The 15,017-nt window shown below is 42.6% G+C and overlaps 1 protein-coding gene across 3 annotated transcripts in view; it reads left to right on the top strand.

Annotated features, from left to right (window-relative positions):
- LPIN1 (lipin 1) overlaps window positions 1-15,017 on the top strand; it is a 160,425-nt gene that overhangs the window by 131,114 nt on the left and 14,294 nt on the right. For all 3 annotated transcript variants that reach the window (XM_054981351.1, XM_054981346.1, XM_054981338.1), the window contains 8 exons: window positions 951-1,141; window positions 3,091-3,184; window positions 3,479-3,548; window positions 5,931-6,023; window positions 6,916-6,971; window positions 9,909-10,053; window positions 11,976-12,124; window positions 14,080-14,166. In XM_054981351.1, the coding sequence (XP_054837326.1) occupies window positions 951-1,141; window positions 3,091-3,184; window positions 3,479-3,548; window positions 5,931-6,023; window positions 6,916-6,971; window positions 9,909-10,053; window positions 11,976-12,124; window positions 14,080-14,166 (885 nt within the window). The remainder of the gene's footprint in view (window positions 1-950; window positions 1,142-3,090; window positions 3,185-3,478; window positions 3,549-5,930; window positions 6,024-6,915; window positions 6,972-9,908; window positions 10,054-11,975; window positions 12,125-14,079; window positions 14,167-15,017) is intronic.

Genomic DNA, 15,017 nt, shown 5'->3' with positions numbered 1-15,017 from the left:
GAGAACAGGGCTTGAGATGCAGATCTTAACTGGTGGGCTGGATAGTACATGAGGAGATGGTCCTTCAGATACCTTGGTCCCAAGCCATTTAGGGCCCTGTAACCCCTGTAACCAACCGTTAATAGTAGCCTTTCTGCTGCCTTTTGGACCAGCTGAATTTTCCCAACCGTTTTCAAAGACAGCCCCACACAGAGCGCATTATAGTAATCTAACTTGGATGTGATCCAATCATGGATCACTAGGGCCAGAGCACTCTTTTTGAGGAACAGCTGTAGCTGGCAAATCAGTCAGAGCTGAATAAAGGCTGTACGTGCTGTGGTGGAGTCCTGAGCCTCCAACTGTAGGCCAGGATCTAGTAGCACCCCCAAGCTACAAACCTGTTCCTTCAGGGGGAGTGCAGTTCTTGCCAGGAGAAGCTGGCTCTGCAGTGCTCAAGCAGCATCTCGGTTGACCAACAGCACCTCAGTTTGAACTGCGTTTCAGTTTATTGGCCCTCATCCATCCCATTACTTTCTTCATGCACCTGTTCAGGACTTCCACAGATCTACCTGGCTTAGCTATTAGGGAGAAATATAGCTAGTTATCAACTGCATATTTGTGGCAACTCGCTCCAAATTCAAATCTGCTAGCGGTTTCATATAGATATTAAATACCCTGTGGAATAATGCGGGACACTGCGGGACCCCATAGCATAAAGGCCACAGGTTCAAGCAGCAGTCCCTCAGTACCAACTTCTGGAATTGATTGGTCAAGTTAGAACAGAACCATCAACTCATGGTGTCCCCAACTCCCAGCCCAGCCCAGCCCAGCGTCTCTAGAAGGAGACCATAGTCAATGGTATCAAAAGCCACTGAGAGGTCCAGAAGAATGAACAGGGATCAACTTTTTAATTCTGTGAGTGGTGTGAATCAGAAAGTAGTGGAAGCATTTCATAATACTTTTCTCCTCAGTGGTGATCATATCGCCCACTCCAAGAATGCAAGCGAAAACGGACCTCGCTCAGCGAACCAGTCCCCTCAATCAGTCGGAAGTTCAGGAGTAGATAGCGGAGTGGAGAGCACCTCTGATGGGATTCGAGATTTGCCATCCATTGCTATTTCACTCTGCGGCGGTCTTACTGACAACAAAGAAATATCGAAAGGTACTCCATTTACATTTATTATGGCAGAGATCCTCTTCTAGAAAGCAACACACTGACCTCTTGTGGTTGTGTGGCAAGACATTAGGGAACTTTGTGTTCCACAGTGAGGTTTAGTCAGGGCCGTTTCCAGACGGCTTACCTTCTGCCGCTCCATGCCGCAACGCCGCGGCTCGTGCTGTGGCGAACGCGAAATACCGCGTTTTCTCGCGCGGGTTTTGTGCGATGTTGCGCAAAACTCGTGTGAGAAAATGTGCTATTTCGCGTTTTCTCTGGCATGAGCCGCGACGTTGCGGCATGGAGCGGCAGAAGGTAAGCTGTCTGGAAACGGCCCAGGTCAGAAAGCTTTTATAGTTAAAGAGCCAAACTCTTTCAAAATTCAGAGCAAGATATAAACAAGAAGCCAGTCCAAGATAGCTGAAACTGAAAATGTACAACTTAACATTATTGATGAGTGACATGTTGATTAATAATGAATAAAGTGTCTGCCACTCAAACACTGTTTGTTATGACTTTGAGTCCTCTACTAGGAAGTGGCACACTCATGGAGTAATAAATATACACAGGAGCACCTGGCACAATCGTTTCAGCGCACTGTTATAAGTCTGTTCATGGTTCACACTTGCATTACCAGCAACTGCCTCTCTATCATCTCCCTTTTAGAAAAGAATCTCTAAAAAGCCCCTTATTCCTTTAAAACCCCTTTCCTGCCCTTCTCTTCACGTACCAGGTATTCCAACATTCTGACTACCCTCCGATATACGTGTACTTAAATATGACCTTTTCTGTTTTAAAGAGCCACATTTGGCTCCGGAGCTGTAGTTTGCAGATCCTTTGAATAAATGATTGATTTAGAACTCTGCATTTCCCGCACAGAATCAGAGAAATTTGGATGTTGGCTGCATTCAGTACTTGTACTGCCCTTAAGAATCGCTTTTTGTGTTGCAGACTTGAGGCGCTTGGTAGATTGCTGGATTAGATGCATGTTTTCTGGGGCTATGGAAAGCAAGTTTAGGTTGCATGTCTTTAAAAAGAATTGCCATGAAGTGGCAAAAACAACACGGGGAGGTTAGTGGGTTTCTGATGTTTCAAGCAGCAGCCAATCAGTGCTATGTTCACCTGGCTTTTGCCAAAAACAGATGGAACTAGTTTCCTCTGGACTCAGTCCTGGATAGGGAATTATACATTTGTATACAAAGCAGTGAGCATGGTTTCCCATGCTTTGAACACCTGAACAGCATATGCACCCTTATTTTCAAGAAGGTTTGGCTTTTTGACCAATTCTTGCTGATCTGTGCTCTGTTGAAATAACATGATTGTGGAAAACTCTTTGTTCAGCCTGTTCTGTCCTACCCAGTTAAAAGAGAGCGTTGTTTAGTCAGAAGCTAAAAGGCCTTCTGATGTCTAATGCACTGATCATCTTTCACCCTGAGAAAATCAGAACGTTCTGCAACTGTTCGAAAACCTGAAACTGGTTGTTATGCTCACATGCATGGTGAAATTCCAGAAAGGCTTGAACTAAAGAACTAGTTTCTACTGGGATAGTTTGTAGGAAAGTACCGAATCCACAAGGCAAGTCTGCACAAATTGGAGTCTCTCTTCCAGGATGCAAACAGCTTCTCAGCCATATTGGTAGCCCTGTAAGGGAGTCCTCAGTCTCTCATTTTTGCTGTGTATTTGGAACTTTGAAAATGGAGTTGTCAAACACCTGAAGAAATGCAATACCTGGCTTCAGAGAACCATTTTGCTTGAACAGGGTGATGATGGTGTGTAGGTCCCTATGAGCTGTGAGCCTGCCGTAAAGTATTTTTGCATGGGTTCTCTTTCCATAGTTCCCCTGTCATGTGACATTCCAGGGATGAAGAGAGTAGTAAGTACTCTTATCTACTTCAGCATCTTTGGCCCATCTAGAAGGTTTACTCCTGTCTTCATTTTCTGTATCCTCCAAACAGAAAAGTTTTTATCCCAAGAAGTATCCTATCAACAGTTCGTGGACAATCCGGCAATCATTGATGACCCTAACCTTGTGGTGAAGATTGGAACTAAGTAAGTACTACTTTATAGAAAAAAATGTTAGTGTTTTTGTTGAAAACCACAATTGGGTGATCTTGATAGCCGTTGTTATAGTGACAGCTGTAGCAGGCTCCTCCGCCAGACTTGATCTTGGCATTACAACTAAGCCCCAGCTTTGCATTTTGAGTAAATACCATTGCATTTAACCTAACCAAATGCCATTGAACTAAACCTTCTGGCTGGATTAACATTTATAGGTATGTCTGGAAGCGTGAGATACTTTTTGTGATTTTTATTAATGGCTCATCATCTGCTCTGACCTCCTAGATACTACAACTGGACGACAGCAGCTCCCCTTCTGCTGGCGATGCAAGCATTCCAGAAACCTTTGCCAAAGGTGAGATTGACCATGCAAGCTATTTGAGAAAGTTGTTCTTCTTTGGGGGGAAAAAACTGCTAAAGAAAATGGCTGTATGCTTGATAGTGCCAATGTACTGTGAATGAATGAATAACACCCTTTTTTGTAAGATATGAGCAAGGCCAGGGCTTTTTTTCAGCAGGAACGCGGGGGAACGGAGTTCCGGAACCTCTTGAAAATGGTCACATGGCCAGTGGCCCCGCCTCCTGATCTCCAGACAGAGGGGAGTTTAGATTGCCCTCCGTGCCGCCGAGCGGCACGGAGGGCAATCTAAACTCCCCTCTGTCTGAAGATCAGGGGGCGGGGCCACCAGCCATGTGACCATTTTCTCCGAGGGCAACCCACTGAGTTCCACCACCTCTTTTCCCAGAAAAAAAGCCCTGAGCAAGGCTATTAATGATAGGATGTTTTGGAGGTCATTAATTCATTGGGTTGCCATAAATTGGAAACAACTTGATGGCACATCTTAAAGACACACTAAAGCACACTGCAGGGCCATGTGGCCTGGATTCTTCCTTTTTCTGGTAGTCTGCCTTTTCCCAGTGTTGGGATCAGTGAAAAACTGCTGTCTGAACTGCCCATATTTTTTGTTTGTTTATTTGTTTTTAAATTGGGACACTCCTTAGGACAGAATATATGAACTCCTGCAACACAGTCATTAAAATGCCAGCTGCATTTGGCTTCCTCCTTGATCCCCCAAATCTATGGCCCATCTTCAGGTATATGTGCGTGACCAGGGCTTGCACATGCAGCGGAAAGAGGTGGTAGAATGTCCCCTTATGTTAAAAACTCCTTGGAGACATGAAACGTACAAATAGGCAAAAATCCGAGCTAGAACTTTTTGTCCCTATTTTCTCTTTGCAGTTTTTTTTTTAAAAAATGTGAGATGTGTTCAGAACAGGAATCCACCGTCTACTATCTGAAATACAGCGGTCTGTTCTGCCTTCTTGTTCTCCTACATGTACAGATCATACAGCCCTAAGCAGAGTTACACCCTTCTAAGCTCACATAAGTCAGTGATCTTAGTAGGATGTTTAGGATTGCACTATAAGTCCTCAGGTGTATTGTTGAGCTACAAGTGAGCATTTCTTCTAGACTTTGCCTGCAGAGGAACTGGCTTGCGTTTGTATAATAAATCTTTAGGACTGCACAGTCTGCCTTGAAAACTGACCATCGTTCTGTAGGCAGGCAGCATTGATTTGTATGTAACTGAGCAGGATTTGAGTCCAGTAACATCTTAAAGAACAACAAAATTTGCGGGGCATAGTCTTTTTCTCAGATACCCTTCTGCAGGCATCTGAAGAACATAGCTTAGATACTTGAAAGCTTATATCTTGAAAATCTTGTTGGTCTCTAAGGTGCCACTGGAATCAAATCTTGCTAGTCTACTCAGGGCTTTTTTTCTGGGAAAAGAGGTGGTGGAACTCAGTGGGTTGCCCTCGGAGAAAATGGTCACATGGCTTGTGGCCCGGCCCCTGATCTCTAGACAGAGGGGAGTTTAGATTGCCCTTCATGCTGGCAGCACGGAGGGCAATCTCAACTCCCCTCTGTCTGGAGATCAGGGGGCGGGGCCACCATCCATGTGACCATTTTCAAGAGGTTCCGGAACTCCGTTCCATCACATTCCTGCTGAAAAAAAGCCCTGAGTCTACTGCAGACTAACATGGCTACCTACCTGGAACTATGTGTATTAGAGGTGCATTTGGGTATTTGTTGCCACTGTGTACTTACTGTCTTCGTTTTGGATATTTGTTTTTGTTTAGGAGTATTCGTTGTCAGATTTGTTACAGGAATAAATCTTCTGTCCTCAAGAATGGCTAATGAGCATTTGGCTGTCACACTAGCATTTGGTTCAATTACATTGTTTAACCCCCTGGCTCTGCCGAGTGGCCCAAGAGACACTAAACTGCGAAGTTTCATTATTATATAGCAAGGCAAGCTTGCCATCTTGCCCATCAGTCTACCCTACCAACACCCCTTTATGATTTTTACTAAGTAGCCGTGGAGAGTAGCAACTTTTTTCTCCCCATCTCTCCTTAACATTATACTAATGCCTTATTATGCTTTTTTTTCTTTTCTTTGGTTTCTTTATGATTTGTTCCCATTTTTTTTCCTTTTCTTTTTTTCTTTTCCCGTTCTATAAGTATTCTTGTTTGAATTTCTTCAGTGCCGTTCTGGATACCATTAGGTTTTGCTTTGATAAGATATGTGGTCAGCAGACAGTACGTTTCCTTTGACTCTCTTTGCCTGAGTTTCAATTGTGTGTGGGTTTTTTTTTCCTTTTTGTTTTCTTCTGTTTGCCTGAGTTGGAGTGCTTTTTGGTTCTGTTCCATTATTTATGTTACCATCCATTTATCACAGGCCACTGTGGATTCTATAATGAGGGATAAGATGCCCAAAAAAGGTGGAAGATGGTGGTTTTCATGGCGAGGGCGGAATAGCTCTATCAAGGAGGTGAGTTTAGAAAATTGGATGCACTGTGTGTTTCTTCCAGACTTAGAAACCATCCAAACTTTAAAAACAAATGAACGCTTCTGTGATGAAGCAATCAAAATTAAATGGAAAGAAAAGCTGAATTCTGCTGCCTGTATAAATTATGCACATACTACTTTTAATAATTAGTCCTGCAGAATTGATTTTTGACTTTTTCTGCTTCTGCTCATCATGGGAAGCTTTGCAAGGTATTAAAGCTGCAATTAGTCCAACCCTTTGGCTTCTGACATTTCAACATACTTTCAAATTTCTCTGCAAGCCATGAGGGCTAGAAAATTGCTGAGATTCCCAGTACACTGAACTCTGCATCCAGTGCCACATTTCTGAGCTTATGCTGCAGTCTTTCCAAGTTATAGCAGGCGTATGGCCCTACATATATTTTCTCAAGATGGTTTGATGGCCACTATCTAGGACCATCTAGCCTAGCATTCTGTGACCAGTAGTGGTAGGTTTGGTACTCTGGAAAGCTACCAAGCTTTGTGTTATGGTGCTGCTGTCTCCTCTTTAGCATCCAAAGGCATACTACCACTGATTAATGTCCTATCTAATAACCCATCTACTGTTCATTATATAGAGGAGAGCTCTTTCAGTGGCCACCAGCCATATCAGCTAGTGCTCCACACCAAAGGTATGTGCCACAGGGTTGACTGGACAGCAGAGAGTACCAGTTGCTCAACAATAAGACTGGCATTGTCGTTGGCTCATGCCCCTGTTTTACTCATTCATTCCTAGTGTTCTGTTTATTTGCAAGTAGAAGTAGTAGAGGGTTGCATTTCCCCCCTTTTGCACCCAGAGAATTCCATCATGGCCACGTAGATCATTACCAAAATCTGTTCTGTTTCTTCGTCTCTAGGAAACAAAGCCAGTTCCAGGTCTGAGTGGAGAAGAAGCTGCGGACATTGCAGACAGGTATTTATTGACCAAAACTCTGGAACTCTGTCCCCTGGGAGATTTGTCTCTCCCCTTCTGTTGCCATCTTCTGCCAGCGGGTAAAGACGTTTGTGATCACACCTTCCTGCCCAGTGTTTTAATGGTTTTTATGTCTTTGTATGTATTTTAGTTCTGGTTTTAATTATTTTAACAATGTGTTGTTCTTTTTTAGTTGCGTGTAATGGTTTTAAAATGTGATTTAATTATGTATATTTTAATTTTCTACCTGCCTTGTTAGTCCTTGTGAGGTCAGAAAGACAGGATATAAATTTTGTAAAATAAAAACAGATAAAAGAAGGAGATTTAGAATGATACTGCCAATGAAGATACGTTTCCTATGGAGAGACATTCCCCTTCCGTTTTATCCTATTTTCCTAAAAAATATTGTGTTAATACATGTAGTCTACTAGGGATTATGAAGGCAAACTGTAAAGCAAAACAAACACATTTATTTATTTAATTTATACCTTACCTTTCCTCCCAATTGGGACCTCTCCTTTCCTTCATTTATCGTCAGAACTACTTGGCCTAGATTAGGTTGAGAATGCATAACTGGCTCAAGGTCATCTGGCAAGCTTCTGTGGTAGAGTTGGGATTTGAACTTGTCTCTTCTGGATCCTGCTCTGACTTGGATAGCCCAGGTGAAACTGATCTCAGAAGCTAAGCAGGGTTGGCCTTGGTTAGTAACTGAATGGGAGACCTCCATCGAAGACCAGGGTTGCAGAGGCACATCACCTTTATTAGTCTCTTGCCATGAAAACCCCACCAGGGGTTGCCATAAGTCAACTCTGACTTGAGGGCTCTCTCCACCTCTCCTGGATCCTAGTCCAAAACTCTAACCACTACATCACACAGAAGATGTGCATGTAATAAATGAAAAAGGAAACATATCCTACAGTTTTAAAGACTTACAAAATGCTTTTCCAGATTTCTGATAGAAAAGGATGAAAGCTTTATGCATTTTCAGTCCCAGTGCTTTCAAACAAATGATGGTAGTGCTGTAGAAGTTAGTAAAGTCTTAGAGCCAGGCTACAAGTGACAAATGACACAGGTTGGACACTTGTCAGCTTCCCTCAAGTTTTGATGGGAAATGTGGGCATCCTGGTCTTGCAGCTTGGCTCTCCAACTGCTGTCCAATGGACTTTTCAACTGTCACTTGTCCAACATTCCGCCAAGCTGCCTACATTTCCCATTGAAACTTGAGGGAAGCTGACAAGTGTCCAACCTGTGTCATTCGTCACTTGTAGCCTGGCCGTTAGATGCAATTTTGCCAAGAAGCCTACTTGGGCGTACTTGGGAGAAGATCAACAGATGTCATGCAATGATGTGACTGACAGTCCATTGCTTTTGCAGTGGGCGCCAAATCTTTGTAAAGGCCAAAACTGCAGGTTGACTATTTTGAAAGACCCATTGTCGCACTGAGAATGCAGCCGAGGTTCAATAGCAGCTTCTGTGGTGTGGACATCTTTCTTGAGGTGATGGATGTGGGGCTAGGTAGCAATCAATGAGATCAATATAACAAACGTGCTTCACGATCACATTTGGCCTATGAAAAGTTAAAGAAGTTACTCTCTAGAAAAGAGCTAAACTGTCACACAAAATTCAATGTTTTCTGAAAATATGCCCAGCCCCATCATGAGTAGTGTCGATACCTGGATAAATAAATAACCAAGCAATCTAATACTGACTGGGAATCCGCATAATACAGTCACTGAAAACTAATAAAATGTCCATCTGTAAGACAGAAAGGCTGTTTCTGGAAGGAGGGCATGTATATCAAAGGGACTCCAGGGTCTAGAGTGGAAGGTAGGTTTTATGCCCACTGCCACCATCTCCTAGCAAACCATTGCCTTTCCACAAAGGAATGAATGGCAATCTTTCACATCTATGCCCTTGCCTAGATTTATAGATGTAAATGCCTGTTAAAATCTCACCTGTCATTCTGGCATTGCCGAGGTGATCTTTCTCCATTCTCCTTTGTATAAATCATTTTTTAGTTTGTTAGTCAGTAGCATTCTGTATAGAGTATTATTTATTTATTTGATTGTGAACAACTTTTTAAAAACTCTGAAAGGTTATGTTTGTGGCCTATCGTTTTGATGTTATTTATAGTTTAAATAAAGAAAACATTATAACTGGAAAAACCCTCTGAAAGCTTAGTTTAAAACAAAGTTATGGGGGAGCCTCCATGTCAGCGCTGAAAATTAGTGGTTTGATTACTGCTGCTTTATATCCAAAATATCTGCTGTCAAAATGGCCTGAGCAGCTGGCACAGCATAGATCTGTTGGTGCTGAAATGTTGCATTTGCAAAACTGTTTTGCCAAGCCAGTGGGTCTTAACACTCAGCTGTTAAGAGCCCTGTTTGGCACTAACAAATGTTTGTGCCAAAAGTCAGCTTTCTCCGTTTAAATGAATATTGTGTACAGCAGTGTTGGCAGTACTGTAACTAAAACAGTCTTAACTGAATTGACTTCAGTGGACTTAAGACTGACTCTGTTTAGGATTGCACTAATTTCAGTACAGGTCCAGGTGAAATGCAGGTCTGATGCATTAGAGAGGTGTACTGTAACAATATTCCCAAATTTTTAAATACCGTATTGCACTGGACGTGTTTTTTTAAAAACATATTTCATCCAAGATTGAAGATCTTCCATAGTTACTTTTGTGTATTCACAGGATTTGTGTTGTTATGCTCTAACCTTATTTCTATTTTTACAAGTGATCAGGGTATTTGGAAGCAAAATGTCTAGAAAAAGAAAGTTATGAGTAAATTTGAAAGAATAAAAACGATGAACCTGGTTTCTCTGCAGAGGCTATGCGCAAATTCAGCCATGCATTATTGTTTTGGCCTAATGAATTTTCAGAGGTTGCTGACAACCATGTCTTTATGTATGTGTGTGCTTATGGCATTTCAGAATCAAGGATGAATCCTCCTCAAGCGACGAAGAACTCAGAGCTGCAAAACAATCCACTGGATCATTATCATCAAGTTCTGGTCACCTCTCACTGCTGCCTGGAGTAGGTTACAAAAAGACTCTTCGACTCACTTCGGAACAGCTTGTGAGTTATTTTCGTATCCTTACCCTAGGCCTCAGTCCACAGGAGATAATAGTTTAGTTTCCTGTACCAAGCTTCAGACCTCCTCACTCATGTCATAATAGGGATTCAAGGTGCCCCGATGGGGGCTGGGGATCCCTCAGTCCCACCCTCCACCCCCCGCCACCACTCACTTGGCTGGTGGGGGGGAAAGGCGGGGCAACAGGCCTCCCGGGCACACTCCTGGGATAGCGTGACAATGTCACTCATGCTGCCCTGGGAGTGACGTCATCACGCTGCCCTGGGAATTGTACCTGCGCTTTGCAGCAGGCCAATTTGGGCTCCGTTTGGGGCCAAACTGGGTCGCTGCAAAGCGCAGGAGATTTCCCAGGCCCTTCACGATGATATACATGGAGATTACTGTTTTGAATCATTACTTTGATTCTCTGGAACAGTAACACTATTCCAAAATACTTGCAATAACGAAATCCCTTCGTCCCCCAAATCTGTTGCTTTTTAAAAGTTCTAATACTTACCAGCCGTGCAGCATGAGCGCAGGTTTTAATTGATTATATTTCCTTGAAGTGGCATCTCTCTCCTCCAATCAAAACCTTGTAGAGGAGGAGCAAGAGTACTCCTAGCCAATCTACTGATTTTCTGAACAATAATGTCTCTCCCTTCCAATCGTACCCTTACAAGGGAGGAGCTCAGAACACTCCCAGCCAATCCCAAGCTGCCGAGAGCTGAATTCTTCTTTTTCCCTCCTTTGTGGGTTGGAGAGAGAATTTTCTTTCCCCCTAAAAAGGTTCTCCAGGTGCCTATAGAATTTAAACCCTTTGTCCAATTTTCTTGAAACTTGTGGATTCATTGAAAGACAGCCAGAAAACACTCTGCTGCAATTTTGGTGGTATTTGGTTGAAAAACAATGAATCCAGCCTTCCTGTGAAAAAGTCCCCCATAGAGAATAATGGGAAAACTGTCAATCTCCTTCCTTACTTTGTTAAATAGAACAACTTCGCCTTTCTCCCTAATGGAGACTCAAAGCAGCTTACAACATCACTCTTTCCTCTTATGTTGTTCACAACAACAACCCTGTGAGGTGGTTTAGGTTGAGAGTGTGACTGGCCAAGGCCACCTGTCAAGCTTCCATGGCTCAGTGGGAATTTGAACCTGAATTGCCCATATCCGAGTCCGACCCTTTAACAACTACAGCATATTGACTGTTAGATGTCAGGGCTATCTTAGTCACACATCAACTTGACCTCCTTGTTTGTAGAGATCTGCTTCTCTAATGTCACTTTTAAGTTGACATTTTCTAATTACGTTTTTGCACAAGGGAGATGGAATTAGCATGGCATGTGTGGCCGAAAAGTTAACCTCTCTCTTTTTTAAAAAAAGAAACATGGCTACTTTAAGGCCATATATCTAAGTGTGGAATATATATATTGAAGTGAAGTCACTCAGTGAATATAACAATTCATTGGCTGCAAAGGGCAAGGAGTCTTTGTTTATGTTACTTTGAGTTAAGAAGCAATTGTGCTGTATTGGGGAGCAAAGGTTAAAAAAACACAGGAAAGTGTATTTATTTAGGGAGCCAGTCAATACACGGTCAGGGTAAAAGCCAATAATAAGATTCTGTTGTTATTGTGGGTTGCTTTATTTTTTTTTCTGCTGACTTGCACAATCTAGACCATTCCAGGCCATTGATTATAAAGCAGAATTCCCTATTACTTTCATTGGGTTATACATCAACTGGGAGAAGAGGGTAAGGTGACCTTCAGGTCAAATTCTGCTTTCTTTGTTCAGATGTCAGAGAGAGGATTAAGCTTGTGGGAGTAAAGCAGTTCACTGTGTGTCCTGTAAGGATTCAGCTTTAACATTATTCTGACCTGTCTGGTTTGTCCTGTTCCTAACTTTGAACTCTGGCTTTGTTTTGTGCTTAACAGAAAAGTCTAAATCTTAAGAATGGTCCAAATGACGTGATCTTTAGTGTCACAACACAATATCAAGGAACCTGTCGCTGTGAAGGCACCATCTACTTGTGGAACTGGGATGACAAAGTCATTATTTCTGACATTGACGGCACAATCACTAGGTAAGTTTGTAGCAAGACACAGTTGCCTTCCGGAAACTTTTTCTTCTTTCTTTTTGCTGATGAAGCCAGCAGAATTGAGGTGTGCGAAATGGTGTAAGGCACTCGCTTTCTGAAGGACTTCTTGAAATTATTGCATCTCGCAGACATTGCTGACCCAGTTCTCTGAGTCCAAGCACAGTTTACACAGTGCATAAGATGGAAGTTCAGAAACTCTTCTGCTGAGAGGCATAGGCGCTGGTGGCTTGCCAGATTGTGTCACAAAAATATTATTCTATGTTGCATCGGGTGTCTGTTTCTTGTAGATACATAAGATCCTAATGGATCAGACCAGTGGTTCTTCTAGTCAATATCCGTTTGCGCATAATGACCAATCAGTTGCCCTGGAGGCCAACTTTCCCAATATTGCCTCCCAACACATGAATTCAGAGTAGGGTTGCCAAACTTTAGGGGCCTGGAGATCTCCCAGAATTACAACTGATTTCTAGGCGACAGAGAGTGATTCCGCACACGTTGGATAATGCACTTCCAATCCTCTTTATAGATCATTTGGAATGAATTTTTTCATGTGCGGAACAAAAAATCCACCTCAAACGATTGATAAAGTGCATTGAAAGTACATTATCCAACGTGTGCGGAATCAGCAGAGATCAGTTTCCCTGGAGAAAATGGCTACTTTGGAGGGTGTGCTCAATGGCAGTATATCCCAGTGATCTCCCCCACAACCCCCCAAGCTCCACCCCCAAAATATCCAGGTATTTCCCAGCCCAAAGGTGGCATCCTTATTCAGAGCTTTGCTGCCTCTGAATGTGGAGGTTCCCTTTATTTGTCTTGACTGGTAGCTATTGGTGGACCTACCCTCCATGAATGTGTCTAATCCCCTTGGGAAGACATCTACGCTGGAGGAGGCTATTGGTATTGGCAGCAAATTCCGCAGTTTAATTATTCATTGGGTGTCCATCCTAAATCATCTGCTCACTGGGAGCTCTCAAGTTTCTACTACTGCTGTATTAGCCAGTGTATTGCAGTGGTTAGAGTGTTGAACTAGTGTCTGGGAATCCCAAGTTCGAATCCCTGCTCTGCCAGGGAAGCTGACTGGGTGACCTTGGGCCAGTTATGCTCCCTCAGTCTAATCTACTACACAGGGTTGTTGTGAGAATGAAATGGAGGAGAGGAGAATGATTTAAGCCACTTTGGGCTCCCATTGAGAAAAGTGAGGTATAAATGAAATAAATTAATAAATAAATTATAGGAAAGGGCCTGCTCCCCTCATGTTATAATGGTACCATACCCAGGCCACTCTGGCATGTTCCTTGTTCATCTTGAATTGAGAAGCTATGGAGGGTGACCATAGTACAGGCCATACGTTGCCGGCTGAATCCACACTTACCGGCACAGCGCTAAGCAGGCGGAGTGAGAGCGTCTTTCTGGAGCGTTTTATGACATCACTGCGCCACGAGAGCGGCATCATGGTGCGATGATGTCATAAAACGTGCCAGAAAGATGCTGTCACTCTGCCTGCTTAGCACTGTGCCAGTAAGTGTGGATTCAGCCACCATAAATATAGATGACCGTTCTCTGGACGGTTATCAATAGCACAGAAAGTCTGTATTTTTCCTCTTCTGTATCCTCTGATTCTATTCGTTTGTTTTAAATGTTTTGGTATTTTAATTCAACCTAAAGTATTATGTTTTTCATTGAATTAGCATGTTTTTGTATTATTGTATGTCACATTGAGTAAGGTTTTCTGTAGAATAACTGCAGGATCAAGCTTGCAGTTCTATCGCTATTGTAAACAAAGCAGAACTTTTAGAAAAGAACTGGAAGAAGATGAGTGGAACTTTGATGATAGAAGAATCTCTTTAAAAAGGCAATTTAAATCTTGTTTGATGTATTAGAATTCACTAGTTTAATTCTTTTAATCCCTTTTTGTTTTTTGTTTATCCTCTCTCTTTCAGGTCAGATACTTTGGGTCATATTTTGCCCACACTTGGCAAAGACTGGACACATCAAGGCATTGCCAAATTGTACCATAAAGTCAGCCAGTGAGTACATTAGTGAATCTGTTGCGGGCATCAGCACAGAGTACCGTTTGACATAAGAATCAGTGCCTTGAACCAGGCTAAGAATACTTTGAATATTTTGGAGAGATGTAATGCTGGAGCTTGTTTTGTTTTGAAATTTGGCTGTAGAAATTTGCAGGAGAGATGCAGCAAGTTCCATAGGTTGTTAAATAGTGCCCAGATAGTGGGGCGGTTGCTGTCTCCTTTCCTAACGGTTCTAACAGATGTTTCAGTTTCTGAGAAGAAACATGCAGTCCCCCATAGTAGCGAATATGTTCATATATATTAATTGACCATTTTGCTGCCATTTAGCTCCTTAAAATCGGCTGCCTAAGGCAACTGTCTCACCCTACCTAATGATCAGACTAGGCCCATTTCCTGTATTATCATATTGTGTAAAGTTATACATGAATAGATCTAGTGGCTGCACTGTACATGTATACAAATATCCATGGATGGTATTTATTTATACGCCACTTTTCTCCCCAATGAAAACACAAAGTGGCTTACAAAATCATTTGCCACTATGGCAGCTTTAGTATTAGTGCCACCAGTATGTGAATGATGCTCAGCTCTACCTTTCTTTCCTACCTAAGGATGCTGTTGATTTGAATCAGTGCTTGGAGTCAGTAATGGGCTAGATGAGGATGAACAAGCTGAAACTGAATCCTGACAAGACAGAGGTTCTTTGGATTAGCATATCTCCTATCTTGGATGGGGTTAGACTTCCCTTTAAAAAGCCAGGTTTGCAGCTTGTGAGTGCTGCTTGACACAGCAGTTATCTTAGAAAACCGGGTGGCTGCAGAGGTTTGGAGTGCTTTTGCCCAGTTGGT

The sequence above is a fragment of the Eublepharis macularius genome, chromosome 1 (assembly GCF_028583425.1).
Source record: "Eublepharis macularius isolate TG4126 chromosome 1, MPM_Emac_v1.0, whole genome shotgun sequence".
NCBI classification, from domain to species: Eukaryota; Metazoa; Chordata; class Lepidosauria; order Squamata; family Eublepharidae; genus Eublepharis; species Eublepharis macularius.
Note: the sequence above shows the minus strand (reverse complement) of the source record. Positions and strands in the feature narration are given on the sequence as shown.